Here is a 15,903-nt window from a genome sequence, read left to right as displayed (position 1 = left end):
AACCTGCAAGCTTCAAGCCTTGTAGGTTTTGTTTGGCAAAATCTTAGGGATTTGGGTTTAATCTATACCCCAACCCCTCTGTGTATAGTTCAGTATCGAATATGATTCTACAGGGTAGTGTAACATCCTGAGGGAGTTGGTTGTTACCATATCAGACAACATATTAATAATTAATCGCGATTATTAATTATATTTAATGCTCTCAAAAATGCTCATAGAGCCTCCTATACCTGCGACATTTCATGATGCTTTTATCTGCCAATCTGTGACATTATTAGCGTCACCAAAGCGTCCGATCCTACAATGATTAGCCTTTGAAGAAATAAAAGTGGAAGTTCATTTCCTACGTGGCGCGGACTGTTCCTACCACACAGGCGGATGGTGGGGGCGGGGTGGATGAGATCGGCATCATCTTTTCTCTACAGAGATGCACATTTTTACAATTCTGGTGGATTTTCCCAGCAGCTCTTGTATACTGTGGGGTTTCTTCACGAGAAGGACTATTTTTTTCTCTCTCTCTCTCGGGCGCACTTGTACTATTGTGTGTGTGTGTGTGTGTGTGTGTGCACAAACTGCTCAGCTGTAATTTGATGTGCCTCTCTAGAGACATTTGATGGATTAAAGTTAAGCAGCTCCATTTCTAGGTACCACCTGATCTCAGAGGCTGCGCTCCATATAAATGCTGTCTGCTTGCTGACCTCAGCTTCTCTTGCCAATCCCTCCTCCTCTCTCCCTCCCTCCCGCACTCCTCCCTTTCACACAAGCCTGTGCATCACCGTTCTATGAGCTGTCCTGGGTGCTGAAAATTCAGAACAATAAGAAAAAGATAACGGAATAACGCCGTGGGGTTTATTTTATTTTATTGTTTATTTTTGTTTTGTTTTAAAAACATGCCTCGATCGTTCCTCGTTAAGAAGGTGAAATTAGATGGTTTTCACTCTCCCTCTGCTGCAGTTTCAGCTTCTCAACAACACCTTGACAACTCGTATACAATAAGCAGGTCTCTCACAGACACTGTGGAGAACTTAGGGGTCCGGGTCAGTGAGAACGGTGAGTTCACAGATTGCTTGTGTGTGTATGTGTGCAATATATATTTTAAACAATCTTCCTGAATGTTTAAAGAGAATGATGTTTCCTCAACTGTTCTGTGCTTGTGTGTTCTGTGTGTGTGTGAAAAAATCTCTTCAAGCACCCGTGTGCACCAATCTGCTATCGCTGCTCCTTCCATAATGCCAATCTACACATCTAACAAGAGCAGCTCTTCAACAGAGAATTATTCCCCTTTGTGTAAACCAGCGAAACTTCTGGACGATGGATTTGTTAGGTGGCGAGAGGTCGTAGATTTGCTGGATTTTTTTTGATGGTGTTGTCATTGTAGCCTTGTGGTCACGGGACTAGATTGTGGAAGGAAAACCAGCAGTGGCTTTTCAACATTATCAGTTGCTCGAAAAAAAAACTTGTTGATCTGTCAGTGTGAGCTTCCCAACACTGATCCGTACAAAACAAAAAAAAAGCAACCGCGAGTTGTCTTCCTTAGAATGTCGGCGAGACAAAGGGAACAATAGTTTTCTTTAAATTCAGCTGAGGCTAGCCCCTGCCAAACGGGATTCTGAGTTTGCTGACTCTTAGCTTTTTTCATTCAAGTCTTTGAATGAAAAAAAAACATTTTGATGGGGCCAATTCAGAAACTGCAACCCAGAAATTGCAAAATTATAAAACTATCATTTCATTATTGAAAAACAATGATCAAATGGCAAGAAATTTGGAAATATTATATCTGAGGTATAACTGACAGCTTGGTCCTCCGACCTTTCACATCTTCCTCTGCAAAAATTATCACCTTGACGGATTCTGACAGCCTTACTTTGAAACGCTGATGTCATGGAACTGACAAGAAAGATTTGCCTTTAGATCGCAGCTCGCTTTAGATTACCTGATTCTCATTGCGAGGTCAAATTCTTGGTTCAAGCAGATCCTTTCCAAGCGTAAAGATTTATTGCTTCGTTTCTTCTTCTCTCACCAATCCTTTGGACCTTCCCCATCCCAAACTCCAAAGTCACAATCCTGAAGCATCTATCCCTCGATCCGGCTTTTACCATTGGTAGTTTTACAAGTTTTTTGCCGTGGATTTGACATAGGTTTCTAATTCTTCTCCCCACTTAAACCCCACTTTCCTTGAAGAGGCAACAGTGGCCTATTCTCTGGTACCCTACTCACCTGCACTTCCCTGTTGGAAACACTAATGTACACACACACTCGGCAGCAAGACATTAGGGTATCGCTCTGGGAAGCGTTGAACAAGCTGCTTCAGGTCATTATTGCCCTTCCGCTTTTAAGATGCTGCTTAAAGCCTCCAGCTTTGACCGACCTGTCCTCCCAACTCCAGACAGTGCCAAATCTCGTTTGATAATTGCTCCCATGGAGTGCCTCAGGGATGCTGTGATTGCAAGCTCCAGTTGCAACACCGAGGCAGAAGGTCCGAGGGTTAATTAAACCCCAATCTGCTGAGTAAGCTGATCTCTGCCGGACACACACACATTATAGCTGCAACAGTTGGCGTCAAATCATCCCTGCTAAAAGGGGATAGGAGGGTTAGAAAAATAACAAGCTGCTGTGGCCCTGATGCACAATGTATGTGCACAGGAGCTGACCCAGGAAGGTACTGAGCTGAGGTTGTGAATCTGACCTGAGCTTAGCATCACACAAGGAGCTGAAACTGGTTTCCCATGATGGACTGACTCTTCTTGATGACCGGACTGATGTGTTTGGTATTTTTAGTGAGGACAATTACGTGAGTTCCAACCCAGTGCAGACAATTAGCTCTGAACTCGTGGCAAAGACACTGCCTGTCCAGAAACAGTGTGAGCATGATGGGGACATCAGTGGATTTGCCTGTAGTCCAGAGTGGGGAAAAGCAGTGTCTCCAGGAGAGAACAAAGAAGGGAGAACTGGAACGAAAATGATGCAGAGTTTCCAATTTCTGAATCCGTTGAAAAAAAATTGGCTTTTCCAGACTGCTAAGGTGACCTCTTTAACCTCTAGTCCAGGGCCCGCTAAGAATAGGAACTAAAGATGTACTATAGATAGCATCGTTAGGTGATAACATATAATTACACAGCAAGAGGTTAGGAATGTGTTGTTATTTCTTCTGGAATATAAAGTTTCTGAAACAGCGGGACAGGTGCAGTATTTCCCAATTTTAACTAGTGCCTGCCATACCTGTTGTGTTTTTTCTTATTCAGCTCTCTGTCTATCTCGATTACCCTTGTTCTATTGTATCTGTTCAGCAGGGAACCCTGTAAGGATTTTTTTTTATAAAGAAAACCCTCGTCCTTGTTCCAATCTTTCTATCAATATTTAATTCATTCAAGGGAGTCCAATTCTCCTTTTGATTCATTCACAGGATGAGGGTACTGCTGGTAAGGTCATCATTTTTTGTCAGTCCTCACTACATCTGGGACTGTGGCTATGAGAGCAGGTCAGAGACTGGGAAATCTGTATGGACTAACTCACCTCCTGACCTCCCAAATTCTGTCCACCAACTACAAGGCACGCGCCAGGAGTGTCACTGAATACTCCCCACTTGCCTGGATGAGTGCAACTCCAATAACTCTCAAGAAACTTGATGCCATCCAGGATAAAGCAGCCCACTTGATTGGCACCACATCCATAAGCATCAATTCCTGCCACCCACCAATGCTCAGTAGCAGCAGTGTGTACTATCCACAAGATGCACTGCGGAAATTCACAAAAGCTTCTTATAAAATAGAAATATCTTTAGAGTTAGATGGTGTTGAACGTCTGGATTGCACTGCCTGAAAGGGTAGTTGAGGAAGGAAACTTCACAACTTTTAAAAAGTACTTGGGTGAACACGTGAAATGTCATAGCATTCAATGCTATTGGCCAAGTGCTGAAAAGTGAGATGACTGTAGATTTAGAGTAGTTTTGAATTCCCCTCCAAGCTGCTCATCATCCTGACCTGGAACTATATCTCTATTCCTTCACTACTATTGAATAAACCTAATGGAACCCCCTCCTTAAAAGCATTGTGGATGTTGCTATATCAAATGGACTTCAGTGGTTTAAAAAGGCAGCTCACTGATACCTTCTCAAAGGCAAATTGGGTTGGGCAATAAATGCTGGCCCATCCAATGACATCTATATCTCATGAATGAACAAAAAAACCTTCTTCCATCCCTCCATTTCTCCCTCCTCTCTCAAACCTCTATGTAATGCCTCCTCTCCTTGCTTGCATTCCTTAATTAGTAAGCTGCAACTTGTTGCTTTGATTTCTCATCTCTGAAAACATCCAGCAGGAACTGCTTTGAGCCTTAAAGATACCCTGTTAAGCATACACATAACATTTTAAGACTTTGATATGCTTTTGAGAAAAAGCATTCATAAGCAGATGAATTACTTCAAAGGGATTTGCTCCTCTCAGGTTGCAGAGAAATTATAAATTCTTGGACATATTATTAAAGGAAAGAGAGTTCTATATTTTCTGCATTACGTTATATTAGGACAACAAATGAGAAAAGTTTTCAAGTGTGAGGCAGCAACAGGGAGGTCTGGCCAATATCTGCCCATATTGAAAGATCAGAGTGCTATGCCTGGAATTTTATGGTCATAGGTATGGAATATAACTTACTGTAAAACACTTGTCAAATAGTGAATATATCCTCCAGCCTGCAATATGTTAAGTAGCAATTCAACTATATTAGACTTAGTTCCCCAATGGCTACATGTGGCGCTTACTAGCTTATAGACTGCACAACTTATTAAGAAATACAGATTTGCATTTTTATAGAATCTTCCACATCCTCAAGGTATCACAAAGCACTTTACAGCCAACAATGTGTTTTATTTTGTCGTGTCGTCACTGTTGCAACAACTAAAACAACACCAAATTGAGCATTGCAAGCTATATGATAATGATCAAATAGTTTGACTTTTAATGATGAAAATTGAGGGATATATTTTGGCTGGAATGCTCAGCAGGTACTTCACTGCTGTTCATTGTAATAGTTTATTTTCTTATTATTCTTTCATGGGATGTCAGTGTCACTGGGAAGGCCAGCATTTGTTGCCCATCCCCGATTGCTTTTCAACTCATTGATCCATTTTAGAGGGCCATTAAATGTCAACCAGTTTGCTGAGCCACATGTAAGCAAAGAACATTAGTGAACTAGGAGGGTTTTTACAACAATCTATGATAGTTGGCATGGGTTGTCACTAAGGAGACAGTGAGGTCTGCAGATGCTAGAGATCAGAGTTGAGAGTGTGTTGCTGGAAAAGCACAACAAGTCAGGCAGCATCCGAGGAGCAGGAGAATCGATGTTTTGGGCCAGAACCCTTCATCAGGAATGTTTTTCTAATGAAGGGCTCTGGCCCAAAACATCGATTTTCCTGCTCCTCAGATGCTGTGCTTTTCCAGCAACACACTCTCAACATGGGTTGTCACTAAGACTAGTTTTACAATAGAGACAAGGAATCTGTCATATCCACGTAAGATTACAGACTGGGCTTTAATTTAGCATTTCATCTCTGGCATCTCGAGAAATGGAGCATTTCCTTTAGCACTGTACTGGAGATAAAGACTGAAGGTACTGTTCAAACCACTAGAGTGGGACTTGAACCCATAACTGACTGACTTAAAAGGGAGATTGTGACCCATTGACCCCTGGTGTACTTTGTAAACAACTCACTTCACCAGAAAAACCTACCTTCAGTTGCTCTGATCTCCCACACCCCCAAGGTAGTTTGGGAACTTGGTCGGTGTGGTCTAGTTAGTCTGAAGGATCTGTTTCTATGCTGTATGACTCTATGACTCCATTGTGTATTTCAAATGGTTAAGCATAGCATTTGCCTCTGTTTCATTTGAGATCCTACAGAACAATTACCAAAGTTAAAGTGAGAAATTCATATGGTTCCTAAGAAAGTCCATTTGGGATGGAATGGTGGCTCAGTGGTTAGCACTGCTGCCTCACAGCACCAGGGTGGCAGGTTTGATTCCAGCCTTGGGTGACTGTCTGTGTGGATTTTGCATGTTCTCCCCGTGTCTGCATGAGTTTCCTTCGGGTGCTCTGGTTTCCTCCCACAGTCCAAAGATGTGCAGGTCAGGTGAGTTAGCCATGCTAAATTGTCCATAGTGTTAGGTACATCAGTCAGAGGGAAATGAATCTGGGTGGGTTACTCTTTAGAGGGTCGGTGTGGACTTGTTGGGCCAAAGGGCCTGTTTCCACACTGTAGGGAATCTAATCTTCTAGCCCTTGGTTTCACTCTCAGTGACTACCTTTGACCTTGTGTGAGACTATAACAAGGCTAATAGGAAATTGGCAGCTCTTTTCATATCTCTCACCTGAAGTAATGAGAAATAAACATTTGAAGGATGCAAAACTGAATGCTTATTCTCTATCACATTTTTCTTGAGGTCAGAACTTCACACATTTTCTGTGTGCAATGTTATCTGATGTTAACTAATACCACATTAAAGGCCTTATGTATAGCCCTCAGTCACTGTCAGCATCACATTTACCTCATGTCATCACTTTCTCACCATATGTTCATATGAACATATGAATTAGGAGCAGGAGTAAGCCATTCGTCCCCTCTAGACATCTTGGCTGTTCAACAAAATCATGGCTGATCTGACTGTGGCCTCAATTCTATGCTCCTGTCTACCCTTGATAACCATCGACTTCCTTGCTAGTCGAGAATTAATCTATTTCTGCTTCATAAGTACTGTACCCAATGACCCTGCCTCCACTGCTCTCTGAGGAAGAGAGTTCAAAAGACGTATAATCCTCTCAGAGAAAAAATAAATCTCCCATCTCTGTCTTAAATCAGACACCACTGATATTTAAACTGTGTTCTTATGTTCTCGTCTTACCTTGTCACATTTCATTGATGACACCATTATCATGAAACAGTGCCTCTTCTAAATCACTGTGAACAGTGCCTTTGGAAGTCAGCTGTTCTTACACAACACTTCAGACTTTGCAACACAGTGCTGTTCAAACCTTTACCGACTGAAACCCCATTTTGAGGCTTGACAATGATCACAACACCTAAGTGAAAACTGAAAGGGGGCAGGGTAGCTGTGTGAGATGGAGCACAGCTGCTGCAACCAAGGTCTACAATGGCTGTTGCTGGCTCAGAGTTTACAAATCCAAATGTTCAGCTAACGACCCTACTTTAGGGTCCCAACTCACACTTTGGGAAACCGTGGTGTAATGATTATAAAACCTAACTCCTCAAAATGTACATCTTTAAGTGTGACTTGGATCACTTCCTCTGAACCTTTTCAGACAGAGCTTTGGGAGTGTTCATTATTTTAAAAGCATTGCATTCATGAAAGTTATTGCCCTGACATTGAGTTGTTTTGGCTTCAATCACAGTCTTTTTGGATGACATGTTAAACCAAGTTGCAGTCTGCTCTCTCAGCTGGAGAAAAATCTTATAATACTATTCAGAAGAAGAATAGAGGGGTTAATGCTAGTGCCCTGGTTACTTATCATTCCACAATCAACATCACAAAAAGCTATAGTAACTGGTCATTCCCACATTACTGCTTGCTATGTGCACATTGGCTATCATGTTTCCAATATTACAGCAGTACCAGCATTTCAAATATATTTTATTGCCTATAAAGTGCTTCAGGATATCCTGAGGTCATGAAAGGTGCTATATAAATGAAAGGTTTATTCATTCATTCATGTTGCTATCTGCGATCTTCATAATCCTTTAACCTATATTAACCAGCTTGTACAGCACTCATCATGACCTACTTTCTAATGGTAAGATAAAATAAGCAGTGTTGCTTTAAAATAAATTAGAAGATAAATGATATGAAGGCACGTATCTGACAGTGAGCAGTATCATTCAATGTCACGGCTCTATGAATATCGCAATCTGCATGAGATTCATCCAGTTACTGGCTGGATCAGAACTGGATTACCATAAAATGCATTCTTGTGTCAGAAAATGCATTCTTGTGAATTTAGAGCGAACTTGTGCAGACCGAGTATTGTTATATTGCTTTGGGATTCAACAAGATGCAACATTAGCACAGTTAAATACAGATTGACACAACAACGTTAAACCACATTCCCTTAATAGTGTCCATACACATGCTGTGATGGGGTTCTAGTGGTTTATTGATCACTCCACAAAGAAGCATCATTAACAAATAATCAATGTTTAATTAATTTGAATAAAAAGAATAAAACTCCCGGAAGCAACGGCTTACCGGTTGAGCTCTATTCCGCTCTGTGGGACTTGATTGGCCAGGACCTGCTGGAGGTGTATGTCAGTATGCTTCGGGCAGGTACCATGAGTGAATCCATGAGGAAAGGCATCATCACCCTCATCTACAAGTGGAAGGGGGAGAGGGAGGAACTCAAAAATTGGAGACGAATCTCACTGTTGAATGCGGATTACAAAATTCTGTCAAAGGTAATCGCCAACCAGATCAGGTCTGCTCTGGGATCGGTGATTCACCCTGACCAAACCTGTGCTGTGCCAGGCAGGAAGATCGCTGAGAGTCTCGCACTCCTCAGGGATATGATCGCCTACGTGCAGGTCAGAGGGTTGGACACCTTCCTGATCAGCCTGGACCAGAAGAAAGCCTTTGACAGGATATCACACAGGTATATGAGAGATGTTCTCTCCAAAATGGGCTTTGGGGAGGGAATCTGCAATTAGATCAGACTGCTCTACACCAACATTGTCAGTGCAGTCTCAATCAATGGGTGGGAATCAGATAGCTTCCCGGTCAGATCTGGAGTCAGGCAGGGCTGCCCTCTCTCCTGCCTTGTTTGTGTGCTGCATAGAGCCATTTGCCGAGTCCATCAGGAAGGATGCGAGCCTGAGAGGGGTGACTATTCCTGGCAGCGGGGGCCTGCAGGTTAAGGCCTCCCTGTACATGGATGATGTCGCCGTTTTCTGCTCGGATCCACTGCCCGTGCGCAGACTCATGTGCATATGTGACCAGTTCGAAAGGGCCTCGGGGGCCAAGGTAAACTGAGGCAAGAGCGAGGCCATGCTCTTCGGGAACTGGGCCGACCAATCCTCGATCCCCTTCACTGTCAGGACCGACCACCTGAAGGTGCTGGGTATTTGGTTCGGGGGGCCTGGGGCATGTGCCAAGTCTTGGAAGGAGCGTATCAGCAAAGTGAGGCAGAAACTGGGCAGATGGAAGCTACGGTCGCTCTCCATCGCGGGAAAAAACCTGGTCATCAGGTGTGAGGCACTGTCATTGCTATTATACGTGGCACAGGTCTGGCCTATTCCCAGAACCTGTGCCGCTGCAGTCACCCAGGCCATCTTCCAGTTTATATGGAGGTCAAAGATGGACCGGGTCCGAAGGGACTTGCTGTACAAAGATCTGGGCAACGGGGGAAAAAATACACCCAATGCCACCCTCACCCTGATGGCCACATTTGTGTGTGGCTACATCAAGCTGTGCATGGATCCCCGGTATGCAAACACCAAGTGTCACTACGTACTGAGGCTCTACCTGTCCCCGGTGTTGCGAAGGGTGGGCCTGGCCTCACTGCCATGGAACGCTCCGAGTAGTTGGACCGTTCCGTATCACCTGTCCTTCATGGAGAAGTTTATGAAGAAAAACACCTTTGACCACAAGTCCATCAGGAAGTGGTCAGCACATAGTGTCCTTGAGACCCTTCGGGAAAAGGAGAGGGCGGATCCTATCGAGCGGTTCCCTGAGCAGACTGTCAAAGTCATTTGGCAGAATGCCTCATCACCAGAACTATCCAACAAGCACCAAGACATGGCTTGGCTGGTGGTGAGAAGAGCTCTGCCTATGAGATCCTTTATGCACGCCTGGGCTCTCAGCCGCACCGCACGCTGCCCTTGAAGTGGCTGCGGGGGGGACGAGACTGTCACACACCTCCTTCTGGAATGTGCCTACGCAGAAGAAGTCTGGAGAGGAATGCAGTAGTGTTTGTCGAGGTTCGTCTGAGCAGCGCCGTGACGCAGGACTCCGTGCTCTACGGCCTGTTCCCCGGGACGCACACCGAGATGAACATCAACTGTGCCTGGAGGATCATCAACTCGGTGAAGGACGCTCTCTGGGTGGTCCAAAACCTGTTGATCTTCCAGCTGAAGGAGTTGACCCCGACTGAGTGTTGCAGACTGGCACATTCCAAGGTCCAGGACTACGTGTTGAGGGATGCGCTGAAGCTTGGGGCAGCTGCCGCCAAGGCGCGGTGGGGAAAGACCACTGTGCAACATCTGCCTGCCTAAGAAGAATAGGGGGCCCGTGCAGTCATTTGGGCTCTGCTGACGCCTCAGCTAAAAATGTAATCGTACAGACCTGTAAATAGGAATGATTACTCTGTTTCGGTATGCAAACAAATGGAATGTTTACATATGTATGGCATGTCCAGTTGTACAGATCATCAAAGTATTTTATGAATAAAGTATATTTTTGAAATAAAAGAAAATTAATTTGAGTGAATCCATGAGAAAAGGCATCATCACCCTCATCTACAAGCAGAAGAGGGAGAGGGAGGAAATTAGAAATTGGAGACCAATCTCACTGTTAAACACAGACTACAAAATCTTGTCAAAGGTCATTGCCAACCGGGTCAGGTCTGCTTTGGGACCGGTGATCCACCCTGACCAAACCTGTGCTGTACCGGGCAGGACGATCGCTGAGAGTCTCGCACTCCTCAGGGATACGATTGCATACGTACAGGACAGGGGGGTGGACACCTGCCTCATCAGCCTGGACTAGGAGAAAGCCTTCAACATGATATCGCATACATGCATGAGGGATGTTCTCTCCAAATTGGGCTTTGGGGAGGGAATCTGTAATTGTCATTGTCAGTGCAGTCTCAATCAATCGGTGAGAATCAGATAGCTTCCCTGTAAGATCTGGAGTCAGGCAGGGCTGCCCTCTCTCTCCTGCCTTTTTGTGTGTTGCATAGAGCCATTTGCCGAATCCATCAGGAAGGATGCGAGCCTGAGAGGGGTGACTATTCCTGGCAGCGGGGGCCTGCAGGTTAAGGCCTCCCTGTACATGTCACCATTTTCTGCTCGGATCTGCTGTACATGCACAGACTCATGTGCATCTGTGACCAGTTCGAACGGGCCTCAGGGGCAAAGGTAAACCGAGGCAAGAGCGAGGCCATGCTCTTTGGGAACTGGGCCGACCAATCCTCTATCCCTTTCACCATCAGGATTGACCACCTGAAGGTGCTGAGTATTTGGTTCAGTGGAGCGGGGGCATGCGCCAAGACCTGGGAGGAGAGGATCAAGAAAATGAGGCAGAAACTAGGAAGATGGGAGCAACAGTCACTCTCCATCATCGGATAAAACCTGGTCATCAGGTGTGAGGTACTCTCAGTATTGCTATATGTGGCACAGGTATGGCCTATCCCCAGAACCTGTGCTGCTGCAGTCACCCGGGCCATCTTCCACTTCATGTGGAGATCAAAGATGGACCAGGTCTGAAGGGACACAATGTACAAAGATCTGGGCAATGGTGGAAAAAACACATCCAATGCCACCCTCACCCTGATGGCCACCTCTGTGTGTGGCTGCATCAAGCTGTGCGTGGATCCCCGGTATGCAAACACCAAGTGTCACTACGTACTGAGGCTCTACCTGTCCCCGGTGTTGTGAAGGATGGGCCTGGCCTCGCTGCCGCGGAACGCTCCGAGTAGTTGGACCATTCCGTACCACCTGTCCTTCGTGGAGAAATTTATGAGGAAAAACACCTTTGACCACAAGTCCATCAGGAAGTGGTCAGCACGTAGTGTCCTTGAGACCCTTCAGGAAAAGGAGAGGGCGGATCCTATCGAGCGGTTCCCTGAGCAGACTGTCAAAGTCATTTGGCAGAATGCCTCATCACCAGAACTTTCCAACAAGCACCAAGACATGGCTTGGCTGGTGGTGAGAAGGGCTCTGCCTGTGAGATCCTTTATGCACGCCCGGACTCTCTGCCACACCGCATGCTGCCCTCGAAGCAGCTGCAGGGGGGAACGAGACTGTCACACACCTCCTTCTGGAATGTGCCTATGCAAAGGAAGTCTGGAGAGGAATGCAATGGTGTTTGTCAAGGTTCATCCCGAGCAGTGCCGTGACGCGGGACTCTGTGCTCCACGGTCTGTTCCCCGGGACGCACACTGAGACGAACATCAACTGTGCCTGGAGGATCATCAACTCGGTGAAGGATGCTCTCTGGGCGGTCCGAAACCTGATGATCCTCCAGCTGAAGGAGTTGACCCTGACTGAGTGTTGCAGTCTGGCACATTCCAAGGTCCAGGACTACGTGTTGAGGGACGCGCTGAAGCTTGGGGCAGCTGCCACCAAGGTGCGGTGGGGAAAGACCACCGTGTAACATCTGCCTGCTTAAAGAAGAACAGGGGGCCCACCCAGTCATTTGGGCTCCACTGATGCCTCAACAGAAGAGCTGGATGGTAAATGTACAGACTTGTATATAGGAAAAATAAATTTCGATGTCTGTATGTGAAGCAATGTAATGTGTGCACAAGAATGGCATTGTATGAGATCCAAATAATTTTATGAATAAAGTACATTATTGAAATTAAAAAAATTAATTTTCTCACTGCACTTAACAGTTGTCTTTGTCGCAAGATAACTGTTTCATTTTTATAATCTCTGGAACATGAGACTGCTGGAATGCTTTGAAAGGGGCAGTCCCTCCTCATTCTGCTCATTCTCCAAAGCGATGGACAGATAGATTCATTGAGCTCAGTTAAGGAGCCATTCACTTCTATCGGTCCTTTCTTGCTCCTGGGCTGGAAAGTATTCAGAAGTTTGGCATCAGCTGATATTAATTCCATGAACAAGTCGACAATCACTGGAACAGGCTTCCCAAGGGAGTTGGTGGAGGAAAACTATGCTGATCCATTCAATTGCAAATTAGAAGATTTTCTATTTTAGAATGCAGCATAAAATGATTTTGACAAGTTATGATAGGGATAGTAGCACCCTATCATAATGATATTGAACCAATACCATTATGGTATTGGTTAATGGCCTGAAACTGCACTCTGGAAACTTGAATTCAAATCTGAGTAGGGCATCTCGATTAGAAGGTTATGAAAGAAGCCATTAGATTGTTGTAAACACCCATCTGGATTGCAAGGAAAATTTGCTGACCTTATCAACTCTACACGTGGACCCAGGGATACAATAGTGTGGTTAACTTGTAACTCTCGTCTGAAATGGTACAGCAAACCATTCAGTTGTATGTTCTTAGGCTTAAAGGGATCAAACTGTATTTGGAGAAAGCAAAAAGATGTTACGTTATTGGATGATCAGCCATGATCATATTGACAGGCAGAGCAAGCTTGAAGAGCCTACTCCTAGATTCTAGGTTTTTAGATGGTCATCACTACCACCTATTCAGACGCAGTAAAGGTAGGGCAATACATGCCGGCCTTTCTAGTCTCATTCATATCCCAGAAATAATTTAATTTTTTTTAAAAAATGGCTGTTATCTGCTTAGGGGGAATGAATGGTTTTTGGAGCTATGGTTCCCAACATTCTCATAACAACCATTTCTTCATCTCATATTTAGTTGTAGATTAACTGGTCGAGACTGGTGGTCCATGATTAGTCAATACCTCCAGGACACTAGTAGACAAAACAAATGGCCCATCACCTTTTCTGTGGTCAAGAAATTCCTAAGTTTCTAACTTCTTGTTTCTTGGTTGACTCATGTTCTCATCCACTATCTGACTCATCCAATGCTCTGGGCTTTGGCTTGTCAGTGGGTGGTTTAGATTTTATTAACCACAAACCTGCCACTTCCCAGGAAAATTCAATTTAAACACAGCTCAAAATTTTAAATAAAACTAGGTTTTAACTCCAAGGATCTAGTTCTGAGGAAAGCTTGGGATATTCTCTTCATAAAAGTTTTTAAAAGACCTGCATTTATGTAGTACCTTTCTGAACACTGTGATGGCCACCACTCCCTGACTTCATATTAAACTAGCCTGGCACATTCAATAACACTGTACAGTTTCCAATAGGAAAACTAGGTCACTGTGGAGCAGATTTCAATTACTTGACAAAAAATATCTTCTAAGAACAAAACTTGTTTTTTTCAATATGTGTTCCCACTAGACAAAAACAAAGTTATGTTTGCTCAAGGCACTGGCCATGATCATATTGAATGGTACAGCAGGCTCAATCTTCTCCTGCTTCCATTTTCTAGGTTTTTACCTGGTTCATCACCACCAAATACTCAATGGCAGTAAAGGAATGGCAATACATACTCACCTTTCCAACCTCATTCATATTCCAAAATTTTCCAAAGGTTTTGATCCAGACACAAGGAGACGATGGTGTGTACAGACTGGAAGAAGGGGGCAAAGTCAGGTGGGGCATCAGTGAAACCCATTTATCTATTCTTTCCTGAATTACATCTGGTCACCTTTATTTGCCTAGAACCATACAAAAGGCCCTGCTGAGATGCTACATACAATCTCACAGCTCAGGTGGAGGCCATTGATCCATTGTGCCTGTGTGGAATCTTTGAAGGATCCATTTTCAATCACCCTTTCCCCAGTGGCCTGCGATTTTCCTCCTTCAGGTATTTATCCAGTTTACTTTTGAAAGTTAGTGTTGAATTTGTGTCTACTGCCCTTTCATCTTCTGGATCACAAGAGCCTGCTGTTGACTCATTACTGACTTTCCTACCACTAGAAACAGTTACGTCTTATTTATGATCATAGAAAAATACACCAGTCTGCAGCAAAACTGGTCGACAGGACATTTTGGTTTCGACAGATCTGCAAATAAATGAAAACAAATCTCCCATCAGGAAGGAGCTGAGGGTCATCCAGGGTCAGATTGTATTTACCACTCACCCCCACATGACTTACTTATAGCTTTAGCTGAACATTTACCTCACCATCTGTCCAAATTGATGGATTTTTCCTCAACCATCCTGCTCTTCCTGACCTGTTGCTCCTCTTCTTTTCAGTTCAATGGCCCTGTTAACACCGATGTGTATTGGATTCTGTGCCAGGTATCATTGTTTCCTGTTATAAATCTTAGTGGTCAATGCATTATGAAGATTCAAAGTCAGTCTGACTCACCAGCTATTCAGTAGATTTTTTTTCCCCTCAGCTGTGATAGCATCACTACATTTTCATAGAATCCCTCCAGCATGGAAGCAGGCCATTCAGTTCATCAAGTACAAACTGACCCTCTGAAGAGTATCCCACCCAGACTCATTGCCCCTACCTATAACCCTGCATTTCTCATGGCTAACCCACCTAGCCTGCATATCCCTGGACACTAAGGGGCAATTTTGCATGGCCAATCCACCTAACCTGCACATCTTTGGACTGTGGGAGGAAACTGGAGCACGTGCAGACAAGGGGACAATGTGCAAACGCCACACAGACTATCACCCGAGGGTAGAATCGAACCCAGGTCCCTGGTATTGTGAGGCAGCAGTGCTAACCATTGAGCCACCGTGATACATTTTGTCTGAGTGCTCTGAACAAGGGAAGAAAAACAAATCAGCCAGAGCTCCCGCTCATGATAATTCTGCAGTTTAAAAAGCAACCAGCTATTAAAAGCTAAATCACTCCACACAGTAACAGACAAAAACATCCCTATTGGCTGCTTTACAGCAATTGAGTAGGTTTTTCAGAGCTTTCTTTTTAAAACAAAATCATTCATAGAAATTAGGTGTTGCTGGCAACACCAACAATCACTGCTCATCCCTAATTTCCCTTGAGAAGATAACACTGAACCCACATATTGATCAGCCACCATCCTCAGGATGTCAGGATACCCACAGTGCGATGCAGAAAGCAATTCCAGGTTTTGCACACAGCAACACTGAAGAAACAGTGATATGGTTTCAAGACAGGATGGTGTGTGTTTGGAGG

At 44.4% G+C, this 15,903-nt stretch overlaps 1 protein-coding gene across 1 annotated transcript in view; it reads left to right on the top strand.

The window, feature by feature from the left end:
* Positions 1–724: 724 nt before the first annotated feature.
* LOC140462862 (transcriptional repressor scratch 1-like) overlaps positions 725–15,903 on the top strand; it is a 49,039-nt gene continuing 33,860 nt past the window's right edge. The window contains exon 1 of the mRNA XM_072556263.1: positions 725–1,050. Within this exon, the coding sequence (XP_072412364.1) occupies positions 891–1,050 (160 nt within the window). The 5' untranslated portion in view covers positions 725–890. The remainder of the gene's footprint in view (positions 1,051–15,903) is intronic.

Source organism: Chiloscyllium punctatum, chromosome 37 (genome assembly GCF_047496795.1).
Source record: "Chiloscyllium punctatum isolate Juve2018m chromosome 37, sChiPun1.3, whole genome shotgun sequence".
Lineage (NCBI taxonomy): Eukaryota > Metazoa > Chordata > Chondrichthyes > Orectolobiformes > Hemiscylliidae > Chiloscyllium > Chiloscyllium punctatum.
This window is presented reverse-complemented; position numbering and strand designations above follow the sequence as displayed.